This window comes from Martes martes (genome assembly GCF_963455335.1).
Source record: "Martes martes genome assembly, chromosome: 13".
NCBI classification, from domain to species: Eukaryota; Metazoa; Chordata; class Mammalia; order Carnivora; family Mustelidae; genus Martes; species Martes martes.
The window spans coordinates 27568425-27582514 of NC_137901.1; the positions used below are offsets into that span (position 1 = coordinate 27568425).

At 43.3% G+C, this 14090-nt stretch overlaps 1 protein-coding gene across 2 annotated transcripts in view; it reads left to right on the forward strand.

Moving 5' to 3' along the window:
• The window catches only part of EPG5 (ectopic P-granules 5 autophagy tethering factor), a 104980-nt gene that overhangs the window by 14485 nt on the left and 76405 nt on the right, over positions 1-14090 (forward strand). For both annotated transcript variants that reach the window (XM_080821012.1, XM_080821013.1), the window contains exons 4-10: positions 834-970; positions 1878-1985; positions 2880-2953; positions 4884-4989; positions 7351-7465; positions 8101-8251; positions 11645-11800. In XM_080821012.1, coding sequence (XP_080677138.1) covers positions 834-970; positions 1878-1985; positions 2880-2953; positions 4884-4989; positions 7351-7465; positions 8101-8251; positions 11645-11800 — 847 coding nt within the window. The remainder of the gene's footprint in view (positions 1-833; positions 971-1877; positions 1986-2879; positions 2954-4883; positions 4990-7350; positions 7466-8100; positions 8252-11644; positions 11801-14090) is intronic.

Below are 14090 nucleotides of genomic sequence, written 5' to 3' on the forward strand. Positions count from 1 at the left end.
GTGCCTGGGAGACTCAGTTGGTTAAGCGTCTGAGTCCTGATTTCAGCGAAGCTCATGATTTCAGGGTTGTGAGATTGAGCCCCACGTTGAACTCTGCATTGGGTGTGGAGCCTGCTTAAGATTCTCTCTTCCTCTCCCACTCTCTCTTTAAAAAAAAAAAAAAAAAAAAAAATCCTTCCCCCTCATTGTTTTCATAACTAACCAAAGAGCTGGGATTATTAGGTCAGAGATCTGCTGATTTTTAAATTAAAAATGGATTTTGATGAAGTTAATTTTCCCTTACTTTGTAATACTTCACAAAGTTAAATACTTTTTTGGATTACATATTTAGTAGAAATTCAGATTTTTGAGAAAAGTTTTATTTACTTAAGTAATCTCTACACCCAACATTGGGCTCAAACTCAAAAATCCCAAGATCAGGAGTCACATGCTCTTCCAACTGAGCCAGCCAGGAGCCCCAGAATTCAGATATTTTTGATGCAACTTTTCTTCTTGGATTTTTTTTTTTTAAAGATTTTATTTATTTATTTATTTATTTGACAGAGAGAGAGAGAGAGATCACAAGTAGGCGGGGGGAGGGGGGAAGCAGGCTCCCCGCTGAGCAGAGAGCCGGATGCGGGGCTTGATCCCAAGACCCTGAGATCATGACCCGAGCTGAAGGCAGAGGCTTTAACCCACTGAGCCACCCAGGCACCCCTCTTCTTGGATTTTTATCTGAGCTAAATATTTTGAAAAGATTTTATTAATTAATTAATTTATAGATAGAGACACTAAAAATTCTCTCCAGAACTTCGTTTATGTGGGGCTTATTTAATCCTCTTTTTAATTTATAGCTTGTAAACAGACAGAAAGCTTTCCTTCTGACCTCTGTCAACTTAAGGAGTGTATCAGTGTCTTATTCATGTTCACCAGAAGGGTTAATGAAGATACGCAGTTCCATGATGATATTCTTCTCTGGCTGCAGAAATTGGTAAGGGAACAAATATTTGAAGAATTATGCCTTCTGAAGTTTTCTTCAACAGCTTCTTCAGCTAATTCATTTAATGTATTAATTAGTGATGTTTTCTTTATTCATGACACATGATAAGTTATACTTATCTAGTGTGTCATTAAGCACAAAGTAGATGTATTTTTCTTTCTGATACACTTTAAATAATCTCAGGCCTTCAGTTTAGGAAGAAATGGAAATGTGGGAAGCATGCTAAATTAAAGACGGGATACGTATTTAGAATACAGGTAGCTGATCTAAAACCGTCCATACATTTATTTGTATCATCTTACATTTAGTGTTGTGTTCAGTCATACTTAAAGAACTTAAGAGAGAAAAGGCTGGTGTCAGGATTTGGGAGATTTAAGAAAGATGTTAAGTGTATTAGAGAGGAGGCCTTGTTTATTTAGTCGTGTTTTCAGTGGGGCTGCCTTGGGTGCTTTTTATAGGTTAATATTAGAGTTCTTGCATATGTGGTAAAGTCCCAAGCATACTTACTTGGATTTGAGAATCTCTTACAAACTGAGACTAGATTAAACTACTTGGCTTGCATCTATTCCCATGTCGCCAGGAATGTGAGTAAGTTGTATTTTGCCAGATAATGAAAACTGGGTTTGCAGGAAACTACTTATGATGTTTTTATCGTAGTACTCATAGGTTCTTAGGCTTCCGTGTGCATCTGTGGTAGAAACTCAACCTGTTAATAGTATATCTTTGGTTATATACTGTATATATACTATATATATGTGTGTGTGTGTGTATACAGTAGATCTCTGGTTACTCTTCTGAAAGATTCCTGTATTTAAACATTGGCTAAGTGATTTACTAGACCCCTAGGCACATTTTTCTTCTTTCTAGATAGTGAAACTGTATGTCCTTCCCTATGCAGGTGTCAGTGTTACAAAGAGTTGGCTGTCCTGGAGATCACTTCTTCCTTTTAAACCATATTCTCCGATGTCCAGCTGGTGTTAGTAAATGGGCTGTTCCTTTCATCCAGGTATGATGATGGTCTTCTGATTTTGAGTGGAATGAGAGAGATTTTGTTAAACATTTTTCCTGAAGAAATTTTTTTTCCCTTTAAAAAACTGCTTAAAAATATTGATATTTAAAACAAAATTCTTAAACTATTTTAGTGTATATGTATATGTATCCATAGGGGTTTTTATGCTGAAACTTCTTGGGCCACCCATCATTGATGAAATTAAGATGGAATTGCAGAAGTTCCCCTGTCATCTGGCTTGGTAGATTCAGTAGTATGTAGTTCTGTAGAATTTCTGTGCAAGAAGACACACTGGGACTTCTTTTCCTGGTGATATTCAACACAGCTTCCTAAATTAGTCCACTGCACAGCACGGTTGGTATAGGCAAAACAGAAACCACGAGCATCTCAAAGTTCTTAAACACTAGCAGAGATCAGGCCTTCGTGCTCGATGTTCATATAATCACCTTCAGTGCTGATTATATGGCTCACAGTTTCTCCTCTCTGCTGCTTGGGTTTGGGTTATTTTGTTACTCACAGCCACCACTCAGATGGGTGGAAGCCAAGTGCATGCCAGGGGCAGCTTCTCCACGTGACCTTTTCTTTAGTATTTCTCGGGGTAAGAAGTCTGAATCTCTTTAGGTAGGAGGAGGATTTTTGGTTTTGTCCAGTATTGTGGTTTATCCTATGTGGGTACAGTAGTTGAAGTCAGCTGCTCTGCTCGCTGTGCTCTGTGAGTCCAGCTCAGTCAGGACTGCCAGGGAACCCACGTGCTCTCACTCTTGGGGATTACATGCCAGTCCCATCTTTGTTTTCGTAACTGCTCCCTCTGTCAGAATGCTGGTGAACTGAGATCATGGATACTTGGGTTGTCGGCTTTCTACAGTATGCCTTTTCCTTTTCTGATTTCAGATCAAAGTGTTGAATAACCCATCAGGGGTCTTTCATTTTATGCAGTCCCTTGCCCTGCTAATGTCTCCTGTCAAGTAAGTGTGGAAGAGCTTTATGAAGTAGAAATTGAAATGCTTCTTTCTACCAAAGGATTGGCTTCCTAAACTGCCCAGATCCAAAGAACCGCTAAGGGAAGTGTCAGCATTCCTGAATTTAATATTGTGGATTTTCTTTGGGTTGGATACTCTTTTTCCCCCACGTGACCCAATTAACTTCTTATGTATAAACAATTAAGCTTTTTTTGGGTCCCCCTTTTTAGTGGATTTGCCTCTCGTATCATATATGTCATTGTGAAAGGAGCTGTGGAGAGACAAGAAAGATATCTTTCCCTTAGAAGAAGAGCTGTAGTAGAGAGGGGAAGAGGGCAGAGATCTAAGTGCCCACTTGGGAAGCTGCGATCAGCATACTAGCCCTGGGGAGCCTGAAGTGGGTGGGGTGGAGCAGTGAGAGAAGATTCCAGGTGTATGTATGACTGGGGTGCAAGAATGGGGGCAGATCTCATTAAGAGAGAAGAGCAGGCCTGGCACTGTTGGCGGAGAGAAGAGGCTGTGGCCCAGGGTACAGGTAAGATGGTGGTGCGGAGGATACGTAGGAGATCAGCTTGGCTGGAGCAGAGACTGCATGGGAGATGGTCATACTGTGGAAGAGCTACAGCGACTTGGATGATAGAAGGTTTCGACATTAAAACAGATTTGATATAGTCTTTGATATAGATTTGATATAGTCTGGCCCTGTAGCAGATCAGGGCTTTTGAATAATTGTAAAAATCATCCAGGAAGGCTAAGATGGACTGAAGGCAGAAGAAGATGTGCTTCTGCTTAATTGAAGTACAGTTAGAGACTTCTGGCTCTCCGGGCTCTGGATCCCAACCCCTCATCAAGAGGACATTTAGGGGGAGAAGGCACTGTCTTGTCTAGGTGACCTTGAACACTGGTATTACCACCGGCTCTCAGTCCTGGAAAGCCTGTCTGCCTCGGAGCCTGAGTTGGGGTAATGGTGGTGAGAAAGAGAAGGAGGGGAACCTAAAGGTTATCTTCCCAGAAAAGGATTAAGTAGCTGATGAAATAAGGAACTGGTGGGATAGGAGTGGTTCCAAGAGAACTCTGTAGACCTCTGAGCCTGAGTGATTGTGAGGGCATTTATGCCATAACAGACCAACAGGGACAGAAAGGAGAGCCGATTGATAAGGAGGAAAGTCTGAGGTCATTGAGGCATACAGGGGGGACACACAGGATTGGAGCTCCTTGGGTTGAAAGGGCAGTGGTGTGCTGGAAGTCATGCGAGAAGGTTCCTGTAACAGGAAGGAATGGGTGAATTTTTCAGGGGCAGGCTGAAGGGGAAGGAACAGGGGCCTGAAAACCATGTTGTAGTCTAAGAGAAGAAATTTCTCTGGTTATACCTGCTCATCAGGTCTAGCCAACACCTTATGAAATCTGGCTGTCAGGAATTCTCTCTTGTTTTCTCTGCCTGGATACAAGGGGCTTCTCCAACACATGGTAGAAAGGATTTTGACCTCAAAATGGTTTTGCATTTAGAGGTACTCTTTTGCCCTAAACAAACTTCTGAATTACCTGCAGATTATCTTTTTATATTCAGTAAAGCTGATGAGAACAGATACTACATGTTCCTCAGGTCGTGTACTGGCACCAGTTTGTAAGCCTGGCTGGAGGCGAGGTCCCTCAGCAGTCCGTACGTATTGAGGTCCTGGCATGCGGGAGCTGGGCCAGCATTACGGCTTCTCTGCAATTACTTGTCACTACTAATCCAGGATCCTCAAGGTCTGCACACCAAAATTAGGTTTTAGCCGCCTTGAGTTCTTGCCAGTTCTTATTTGTTTAGTAGTTTAAACCATGTGATGATTGGGTGGCCAGCTGACTCTTCTGCGGGGTTGAGTAGATGATCCAGAGTGCATGTGTGCGGGCTTTCTGTGTTCATGTAATTGGCGTGATCTCCCTTGTCCTTCAGAAATCGAGCGGAATTCCTGTGCCATATGAAGCCCAGTGAGCAGAAGCCATCCTCCTCGGGGCCTGCATCCGGGACGTGGACGCTAGTAGATGAGGGAGGAGAAGAGGTAACTTATCGTGTCTGCGTCATTTTCATTGATCATTGTCGAGCTCCTCTTATGTGCCACGCATTGTTTTAAGCACTTGTCACGTAGTCTCTCTTTGACTTCTGCCACAGCCCATGAGGGCAGGTACTGGTGTGAGAAAACCGAGGTTCAGGGGGTGAAGGAGTTTTCCCAGTGGGTAACGTGAGTCTGTATAGTAAAGAGCTGGAGCTTACCAAGCTCTTCCTTTAACTCTTATGAATACTTCCTATCCAGAGCGTCTCATTTGTAAGGTAGAAGGTGGTTCTTTCTTCTTGGTGAGAACTAACTGATCCAAATCCAATTTCTCAAGATAGTGCTTGTTGATTTTTCTTTCTGCTGTACATAGGGTTAGTGTATCTGTCAGGAATTTTCCCTCCAGCTAGTTATCTGCCCACGTGCTTTTTTATGGTCCACATCCTGATTTGATGTGCTGTCAAGGTGGCCAGGGACCAGATTTACTAAGACTTCTTTTTATTTTTTTTTAAATAATGTCTTTTTTTTTTCTTTTTTTTAAAGATTTTATTCATTCATTTGACGGAGAGAGAGAGAGAGTGAGAGAGGGAGGCCAAGCAGGGGGAGTGGGAGAAGGAAGCAGGCTTCCTGCTGAGTGGGGAGCCCAATGCAGGGCTCAATCCCAGGACCTGGGGATCATGACCTGAGCCGAAGGCAGACGCCCAATGACTGAGCCACCCAGGCATCCCAAGACTCCTTCTTTTTAAAAGAAGTTGACAGTTTGCAGCAGACAGTTCTCACAATGACAGCCATGGCAGCCATGAGGATCTTGTCTGTGTGTTTACCCAAGTGCTCATTCAGGACCGTGAGGCTGCTTTGCATTCATTCTCCTCTTCAGACATCTCTGCTAGAGACTCAGCAGTCACCTTGAAGAGAGCTTCTCAGAAGCTGGTGCTTTAAATTGGTATTTAAAGATTGTGGTGAAATGTTCCTCACCCCCCCCCCCCCAAGAGTGTTATCCCCTGAGAGAGAAGTCTTTTCTCTGGAAGGTTTCCTGCATTTACTCCCAGAGACAGATGATGGTTGGGGACCCTGCAGTGGTGCCTGGCCCCTGGCTAGTCCTCACTGACTGTTGAGTGAATTCAAGAACCTGGGGAGTAGGTGAGAATGTTGAGAGTGCTGTTGACTCAGAAGGCTGCAGGAAGGAAAGTGCTCTCAGTTTTTCACATTAGTGGTTCCTTGATACTGGCTCTATATTAGAACCAACTGGGCAGGGCGCCTGGGTGGCTCAATCATTGGGCGTCTGCCTTCGGCTCAGGTCATGATCCCGGGGTCCTGGGATCGAGCCCCGCATCAGACTCCCTGTTCAGGGGAAGCCTGCTTTTCCCTCTCCCACTCCCCCTGCTTGTGTTCCCTCTCTTGCTGTCTCTCTCTCTCTGTCAAATAAATAAATAAAAATCTTAAAAAAAAAAAAAAAAAAGGAACAACAGGGGGCAACTTAGAAATCTTGCCCAGGCCCGCACCCAGACATCCAGATGTGTAAAAGCCTCCCAGGTGATTCTGATGTAGAACCAGAGTTGAGAGCTACTGCTCTAAGTAGAGTTTCTGAGGCCTGTTTGTAACCCATTTAGGACCTAAAATGGGGTGGGGGTGGGAGAGGGGGGGAAAGAGTGGCTTGGGAGGTTATCAATGAATTGCATTAGTCCCTGTTGAATTGAGGTGATATATTCTTCAGGATGTCTGGATCTTTTTACAGCATTCCCTTTTGAATGTAGCATATTTTAGGACACAAATCAACTTGTTTTCTAAGATGACTTTAGTGCTCGGTATTAAACAAACCCCCCCCCCAAAAAAAAACAAAAAACCCTAAAGGTTTCCCCTATATAATCTCTGTGTATGGCCTGTTATTCTCTCCTGCTTTAGCGGCACTAACTGGCAACAGAGCTTCAGTAGCTATAGCAAATGCAGATTACTTTGCCATAAGGCAGTGTATACTACAGTAGGCCTTGATTTGGGGGCAAGAGACTTGTAGCCAAAGTAACTTGGCTTGAATATGTGGTTCTTAAATTCATGTTGTCAAAGCACTGAGCTTTTATAGTAAGATTTTCCACTCTTGAGGAATTTTTTATTTAATCTTCTTTGGAATGGACATTTAATGAGGGCAATTTCAGCCATGGAGGAATGGGTATGACCCAGATGCACATAAAATTGTGCTTGCAATTTCGGGGGATTTACAGCCCATCTGTGGAACTGATAGTAGGAGGAGAAGGCCACGAAGACACATGGACCGCAATGTAGGACTTGTATCTGTGATAATTTAGCTCTTGTAACTCTAGACCCTGGTGTGTTCTGATCCAATCAGCTGACATGATTTTGCATCTTTCCCCTTAGGATGAAGATCCTGAGACCAGTTGGCTTCTCCTTAATGAGGATGACTTGGTTATCCTTTTATCCCAGTTCCCGTTCCATGAACTGTTTCAGCATCTTCTTGGGTTTAAAGCAAAAGGTAGGCTGATTTCTTTTGTCGTGTGTTAAATGGGATTGTGGCAAGCTCATCCCAGGAGCTCAGCATCCAGCCTTCCAACTTGGGCAGGTTCCTGATCCAGGTTCCTGGGTGCCTGGGCATCCCATGCAGACATGGTTGCATCATATCTCAGTGCGATTTCCTTCCTTTCTCTTGTGTTTGTAATTTCCCACCTAGTGCTGAGATGCGGAAAGGTCAGCTAGCTTGCACATTGCCCAGCTTTTCTTTTTTTAAGATTGTATTTATTTATTTGAGAGAGAGAGAGGGCACGAGCAGGAAGGAGGGAGGGGCAGAGGGAGAAGCAGACTCTCCACTGAGCAGGGAGCCCAATGTGGGGCTCGATCCCAGGACCCAGAGACCATGACCCAAATAGGAGGCAGATTCTTAACCGAGTGAGCCACCCAGGTGCCCCCTACATTGCCAGCTTTAATATATTGTTTTCATTTTGCACTTTTTCTCAGGTTCCCCATGTCATGTTGACAGAGAAGCCAGAGCAGTGGGATTGTTGAGTTTTCTCGCCTTTGGCTTTGTTTCCTCACTGAGGTGTTTACACCTGTGTCCTTCAGTGTTTTTTGATAGTAACTATAATTCCTCCCTTTTCTCTGATTATCTTCTAGGTGATTATTCACCTGAAACAACAAGACCTCAAGAGATGATGAAAATTTTTGCCTTTGCTAACTCCCTAGTGGAGCTTCTGGCTGTGGGGTTAGAAACCTTTAACAGGGCACGCTACAGGCAGTTTGTGAAGCGAATTGGTTATATGATCAGGTAATACTGCTGTTGCTACAATCTGTTTCTATTCGTCTTCACCTGGGTCAGACACACATACTGTGTGAAATTGAGGTGATGGACATCTCAGTGTACGATTTCGGGTCTAATTTATCATGAGAGTAAGAATTTTTTTTCACCATCTAGCAGATGGGAAATCTATAAATGCTTCCAGTCAGAATATTTGGTTAATTATCTCAGATTTAACTGCTTTGCTAGATAATTGTTCTTGGAGTCAAGATTCTCAAAGTAGTTGCTGGGTTGAACTTGGCCAGAGAAACTCAACTCGGTCATGGAAAATGAAGCCTCTTTGAAGCCTCTCTCCTTTTCCTTTGCTCCCTGTGTTCTTCCACTTCCTTACTTTTCCCTGGGAATTGTCACTTAGCTGTGGAGGACTGGCAATAGCTCTCTCATGTCATTGTTTTCCTCTTACCTCTCTTATGTATTCTTACTCTGATTTTCTGTTAAATGCCATTTAAAGAAAGTTGCAAAGACTTCTGTCAGTGGCCCCTGTTTTGAACTGAGGAAAGCATTATCATTTATTTGATTGAAAAATGGGTTTATGCTTTTATGATCAAGTATGAATAAATTTTGAGAACATGTACTGCTTTTTATTGAATTAATTTTGTATCCTTTTTTCTGCATTATTAATTTTTCTGTCTTTACTGTCATTCCCTACAGCACATCAGTATGCTGTTGTTTATTCCAACTTCCCTTCCCTCCAAAAAAGTCTCTAAAACTTCTCCCCTTCCTCAGTGATGTTTCCCAAACAAAATTGATTATAATTAATTTATTTTTGATGTGCTTCCATATGCTTTGTAAAGCCAGGTAAATGGTTGTAGGATGCCCTGCAAGGCTGTGACTTTTAAGGTCTTTAAAAGCCTTTAGTAGAGAGTATTGAAAACAAGAGACGGTGGAAGGAAGGATGGTTGGTGACTTGGAGAGTAATTTCTTTAAATCTAAAAGCCCATGTACTCATTATTAGAAGTCCAGACGTTCATTTTCTGATTGAGCTTGGTGAATAAGGTAAAGCCTGTCCTTGGGTTCGTTTATGTGATGTAGGATTGAGTGCCCACTATATGCCAGTGATATACCTTCTCGGTTTTTTTTTTTTAATTTTTTAAAAAGATTTTATTTATTTATTTGACAGAGATCACAAGTAGGCAGAGAGGCAGGCAGAGAAAGAGTGGGGGTGGGGTGGGGAAGCAGGCTTCCTGCCGAGCAGAGAGCCCGATGCAGGGCTCGATCCCAGGACCCTAGGATCATGACCTGAGCCGAAGGCAGAGGCTTTAACCCGCTGAGCCACCCAGGCGCCCCTACCTTCTTGTTTTATTCTCCCAATAACTCTGTAGGTAAGACATTGTTATTCCTGCTTTAAGGTAGGTATTCATTCTATAATATTTCTGTGTAATTACTTACAGTTGATTATTATAGTGTATTATGACCTTTCTTTGTCTTCCATCTGCTTATTTTTCTTTGTATCTATTGCAGATTCTTCTCACACCTTCCAAATGCAGAAATGTTTTCTACAAGGTCCCTTTCTTGAAGTCCTCCATTCTTGCTTGAATTCTCCACAGTCAGGCTCTCCCCACACCCCACCCCTGGACACCCTAGGCAGCTCTTAAGAATGAAGGGCACTAATGAACTTTGTTCTACTGAGCCAGTGGCCATTCTGAGTCTTCTCCCTTACATCTCTCCCATAGTTGACATGGCTTTCTCAGAGTTGTTCACTTTCTCCTTTAAACATTTTCTTTGGGGCGCCTGGGTGGCTCAGTGGGCAAAGCCTCTGCCTTTGGTTCAGGTCATGATCTCAGGATCTTGGGATCGAGCCCCGCATCAGGCTCTTTGCTCTGCAGGGAGCCTGCTTCCCCCTCTCTCTCTGCCTGCCTCTCTGCCTACTTGTGATCTCTCTCTCTCTCTCAAATAAATAAATAAAATCTTTAAAAAGAAAACAAACATTTTCTTTGCTTGGTTTCCAGGATCCCATATTCTGGTTTCTCCTCCATTTCCCTAGCTTCTCATTTTCTGCCTCCTTGGTTGTTTCACCCTCACTCTCAAACTTCTTGATGTCGGACTGCCCCAGGACTCGGTTCCTGGACCTCTTCTCTCCATCGAAACTTGCTCTTCGGACCTCATCCATTCTCATGTCTGTAAATGTCATCGAAATACTATGATGGTTCTCAGAGTTCTATTTCTAGCTCATGCCTCTCTCTTAAGCTTGTAAACCCAGCTGCCAACTCAGCACCTCCCCTTGGATGACTCACAGACATTGTAATTTAATACACCCAATGGACCTCCCCTGTCCCACCACCCAAGCTGCTCCTCCTTGGCCTTTCTTTCTTCAGTAAGTGGTGACTTTATGCTTCTGGTTGCCCAGGCCAGAATACTTGGTGTCATCCCTGTCTTCTTACACCCCGCATCCAATTTAACAGCCGATTCTGTCATCTCTACCTTCAAAACACTGTCATCAAATCTAAGATGCCACCAGTTCTGAAGATGCATTTTGTGTGCCTCTAAGAAAAAATGCTACAGAAGTATGGCATGTTATCAGTTTAGCACACATTTCCATTTGTGGGGATTGTAGTGTGAAAGATGCGCATCCTTTTAAACTAATGAAACATGCGGTTTCCAGAATCCAGCTGCTTCTCCCCACATTCACTGCTACCGCCCTAGGTCATTCTCAGTTATTTCTCCCGAATTATGATTATCATTGTTAATAACCTCCTGACTCGGCTTCCTTTTTTTGCCCTTGCTCTCCCCTCAGCTTATTCACACAACAGGCAGTGTTCCCTGTAAGTGGTGAGTCAGGAGCTCATGTCACTCGTCTGCTCCCAGTCTCGGTCAGAATAAGAGCCAAAGGGTTCACAGTGGCCTGGTCTCCTGTCACTTTTCGGATTCCATCTCCAGCCAGTCTCCCGCTCACTGACCTTGCTTTCACACACCGGCTGCCTTGCTGTTCCTCCAACATCCTGAATACGTCTCGGAGCCTTCATACTGGTTGTTTCTTCTACGCGGATGCTCTTCCCTTAGATACCCCTGTCTTCACTCACATGTCTCTCTTCAGTGAGGCCTTTCCTGCTCCCAGCCAACCCCCTTACTCTGGCCAACTCCGGAGAAACTTTAGTCCCCTCTCCTACTTATTTTTGTCATCATTTACGACCATTGGACAGATTATACTTTTACCTTTACTTTGTTTGTTATCTGTTTGCCCTCTGCTGAATGTAAGCCGCATGAGGGTGGGGTTTGCCCTCCCACTGCCTGTCTTTAGGTCCTTGAAGATAGTAGGTGTTCCATGCATATGTACTGAGTAAATTAGTGCTTCCAATGTAATATAAAGGTGCCAGGATTGAGTACATGAATGAAAAGTGCTGTATTGCCTTTCCTCCTGCTCAGGATGACCCTTGGTTATGTGAGCGACCATTGGGCACAGTTTGTGAGCCATAGCCGAGGCTTGGGTTTGGCCCAGCAGCCCTACTCCGTGGAGAAACTACAGGTTGAATTTGATGAACTGTTTTTGAGAGCTGTCCTGCATGTGCTGAAAGCCAAAAGGTAAGACGTGTGATGATGATTGTTGAGAAATGGCTCCCTGACTCGTGAGGAGGATTGGTGCGAAAGTCATCGACTACAGTTAGATCTCTTACAATAATGTCTGAGTGCGTTTCATCTGTTTCTTATCTTGGGCAAATTCATTGTCTTTAAGTTTCCTTATCTGTCGTGGTGGACTGAAATGCTCTTTTTAAGTTTTTTTTTCAATCTTAAAATAACGCGATTCTGATACCTCAGTCGTGTCATCTTTCGGGGAGGCCTTGAACTTTCGGGGAGGCCTTGAACAAGGTGTGAATTCTCTTTCGGGGAGGCCTTGAACAAGGTGTGAATTCTCTTTCCCACCCATCTCAGTGCCTAAGTGAGGCAGGGCTGGTGCCCAGTGCATAGCACAAATGATTTGCCCATTTTATTGTTCAAGTTGTCTTTCCGTGAGGATTCTCGTGGGTCCTGGGCCCCTGTGCTTGGCTGTGTAAATGCTGTCTTCTGGTCATGTTGTCTTTGTTGCTGCTTTTAGCCCAAGTGTATCCCAGGCTAAAAGCAGGGGCACAGTGGTGCCTCCTGCACTGTCTTCCCTGAGCATCTGGCCAAGTGTAGGAGCAAGTTCTGCCAAGCGTTGTACCCTCTGCTGGGAGATGTGTGCTGGCCTCCAGTCCACTCATGAGCTGCCAGCTCTTCCGCAGCTTTTCCTTCTTCTGAGTTGTCTATGCTCCCTCTTGCCATGATCTCTAACTTCAGCCCATACTCATTATGTGTTGTGTAGTGGCTTTGAGTCTTGCCTGCTATTTACTGGCACCTTGGGCAAGTCACCTAGTCTTTGTCTTCTCATTTTCCTCATTTATAAAATGGAGATGATGGTAATGATTCTGCCTGTTCCGTCGACCTCATGGATATGTGCCCAGGATCAAATGTAGTAGTATGTGGAAATACTTTTTAAATCATGAGGGACTTTTTAGATGAAGGTGGTGGTGGTTCTTTTGTGGCTTCAGATGAAGAATAGAGTAACTGCTCACTTAGAGAAATATCAGAACTCCTTGACTAAGTCTTAAGCACTTTTAGGCACTCGGAAGGCATGGATCTAAGACATGTAGAACTTGGGCTTAGATATTTATCTTTACTTGTTCCTCATTCTGTGTTGTACATAAATTTGGTGGTCCCATCGGGTTCACCAGATCCTGTGCAGAACCCTGCTGGGGGTCAGGAATAGTCGCCTGTGTCTGATCTGTCACTTGTCCTTGTGGCCGCTTAGCTGAGATGGAAAGCTCTCACCATAGTTACCAACTCCTAGAGTCTGAGCTGTGAACTCTTTCTCCTGTAGCATTATATGTGTAATTTACAAAGGCGGTCCCGTCATTTTAAACTTTAAAATATTAAGAACTGTTGTTCTTGAGTATAATTTGTTTTAGGAAAGAGATTATACAAGAACCAGATATTTAAAGCCATGATGACATTTAAATGTATTTGGCTCTCCAGTAGAAATTTCTGACAGTGGTTATCCCCCAACTCAAAGCAAAACAAAACCAAAAGACAGCAAAAACCTAAGCCAGACTTACTGCATATCTGCCATATGGGGGATTTCGTGGCCTGAAATACACAGTCACGTGACATTACTTTTAAGGCCTCTGCAATTTCCTCTCATTGTTTTGGGATAAGTTATACAAGAGAGTCAGGTCCTATGTGAGGTGTTAGGATAGTTATTTAATAAGACGGAAGCTTGGCCCAACTGAACTTAACAGTTTGTTCAACCTTTGCTCAGGAGTCTAGCTATTGCTTTTCAGAATCTAGGTCAGTGGTGGTTTGGGCCACTAGTAGCGTCGTGATGGCGCATAGATGTGGGTCTGGCTTATACTACTTAATTTCTTATTCTTTTTCTCTTAATAAGCTTTGTTTGTTTGTAATTGGTCAATTTGTAAGTTTGTCCGAAATACAGCAACAGTTTTGAGTGCTTCCCTGTTTTTTAAAAGATTTTTTTTTAGATAAAATTCACATAACCCAATTTTAATGAGCATTTACTGAGTGCTGATTGTTTGCAAGATACTGGTTTAGATAGGGGATAATTTGAATATAAGAGTCTAGGTTACATTTAAGTTTAGTTAAAGATAAACAAAACCTGGTTTCTGCTCTCAAATTGTTGTGGTTTGTATGTGTATGTAAATTGCAGCAACTTGAGGCATTTCTCACTGTGTTGTTTGAGGAGCACTTGAGTCTGAGTCACCCGGGATGACTAGAACCTGAAAATTCTTGGGCCCGAGCTGTGACCTACAAAATCAGGATCTGTGTAGGCAGGCCTTGGAAT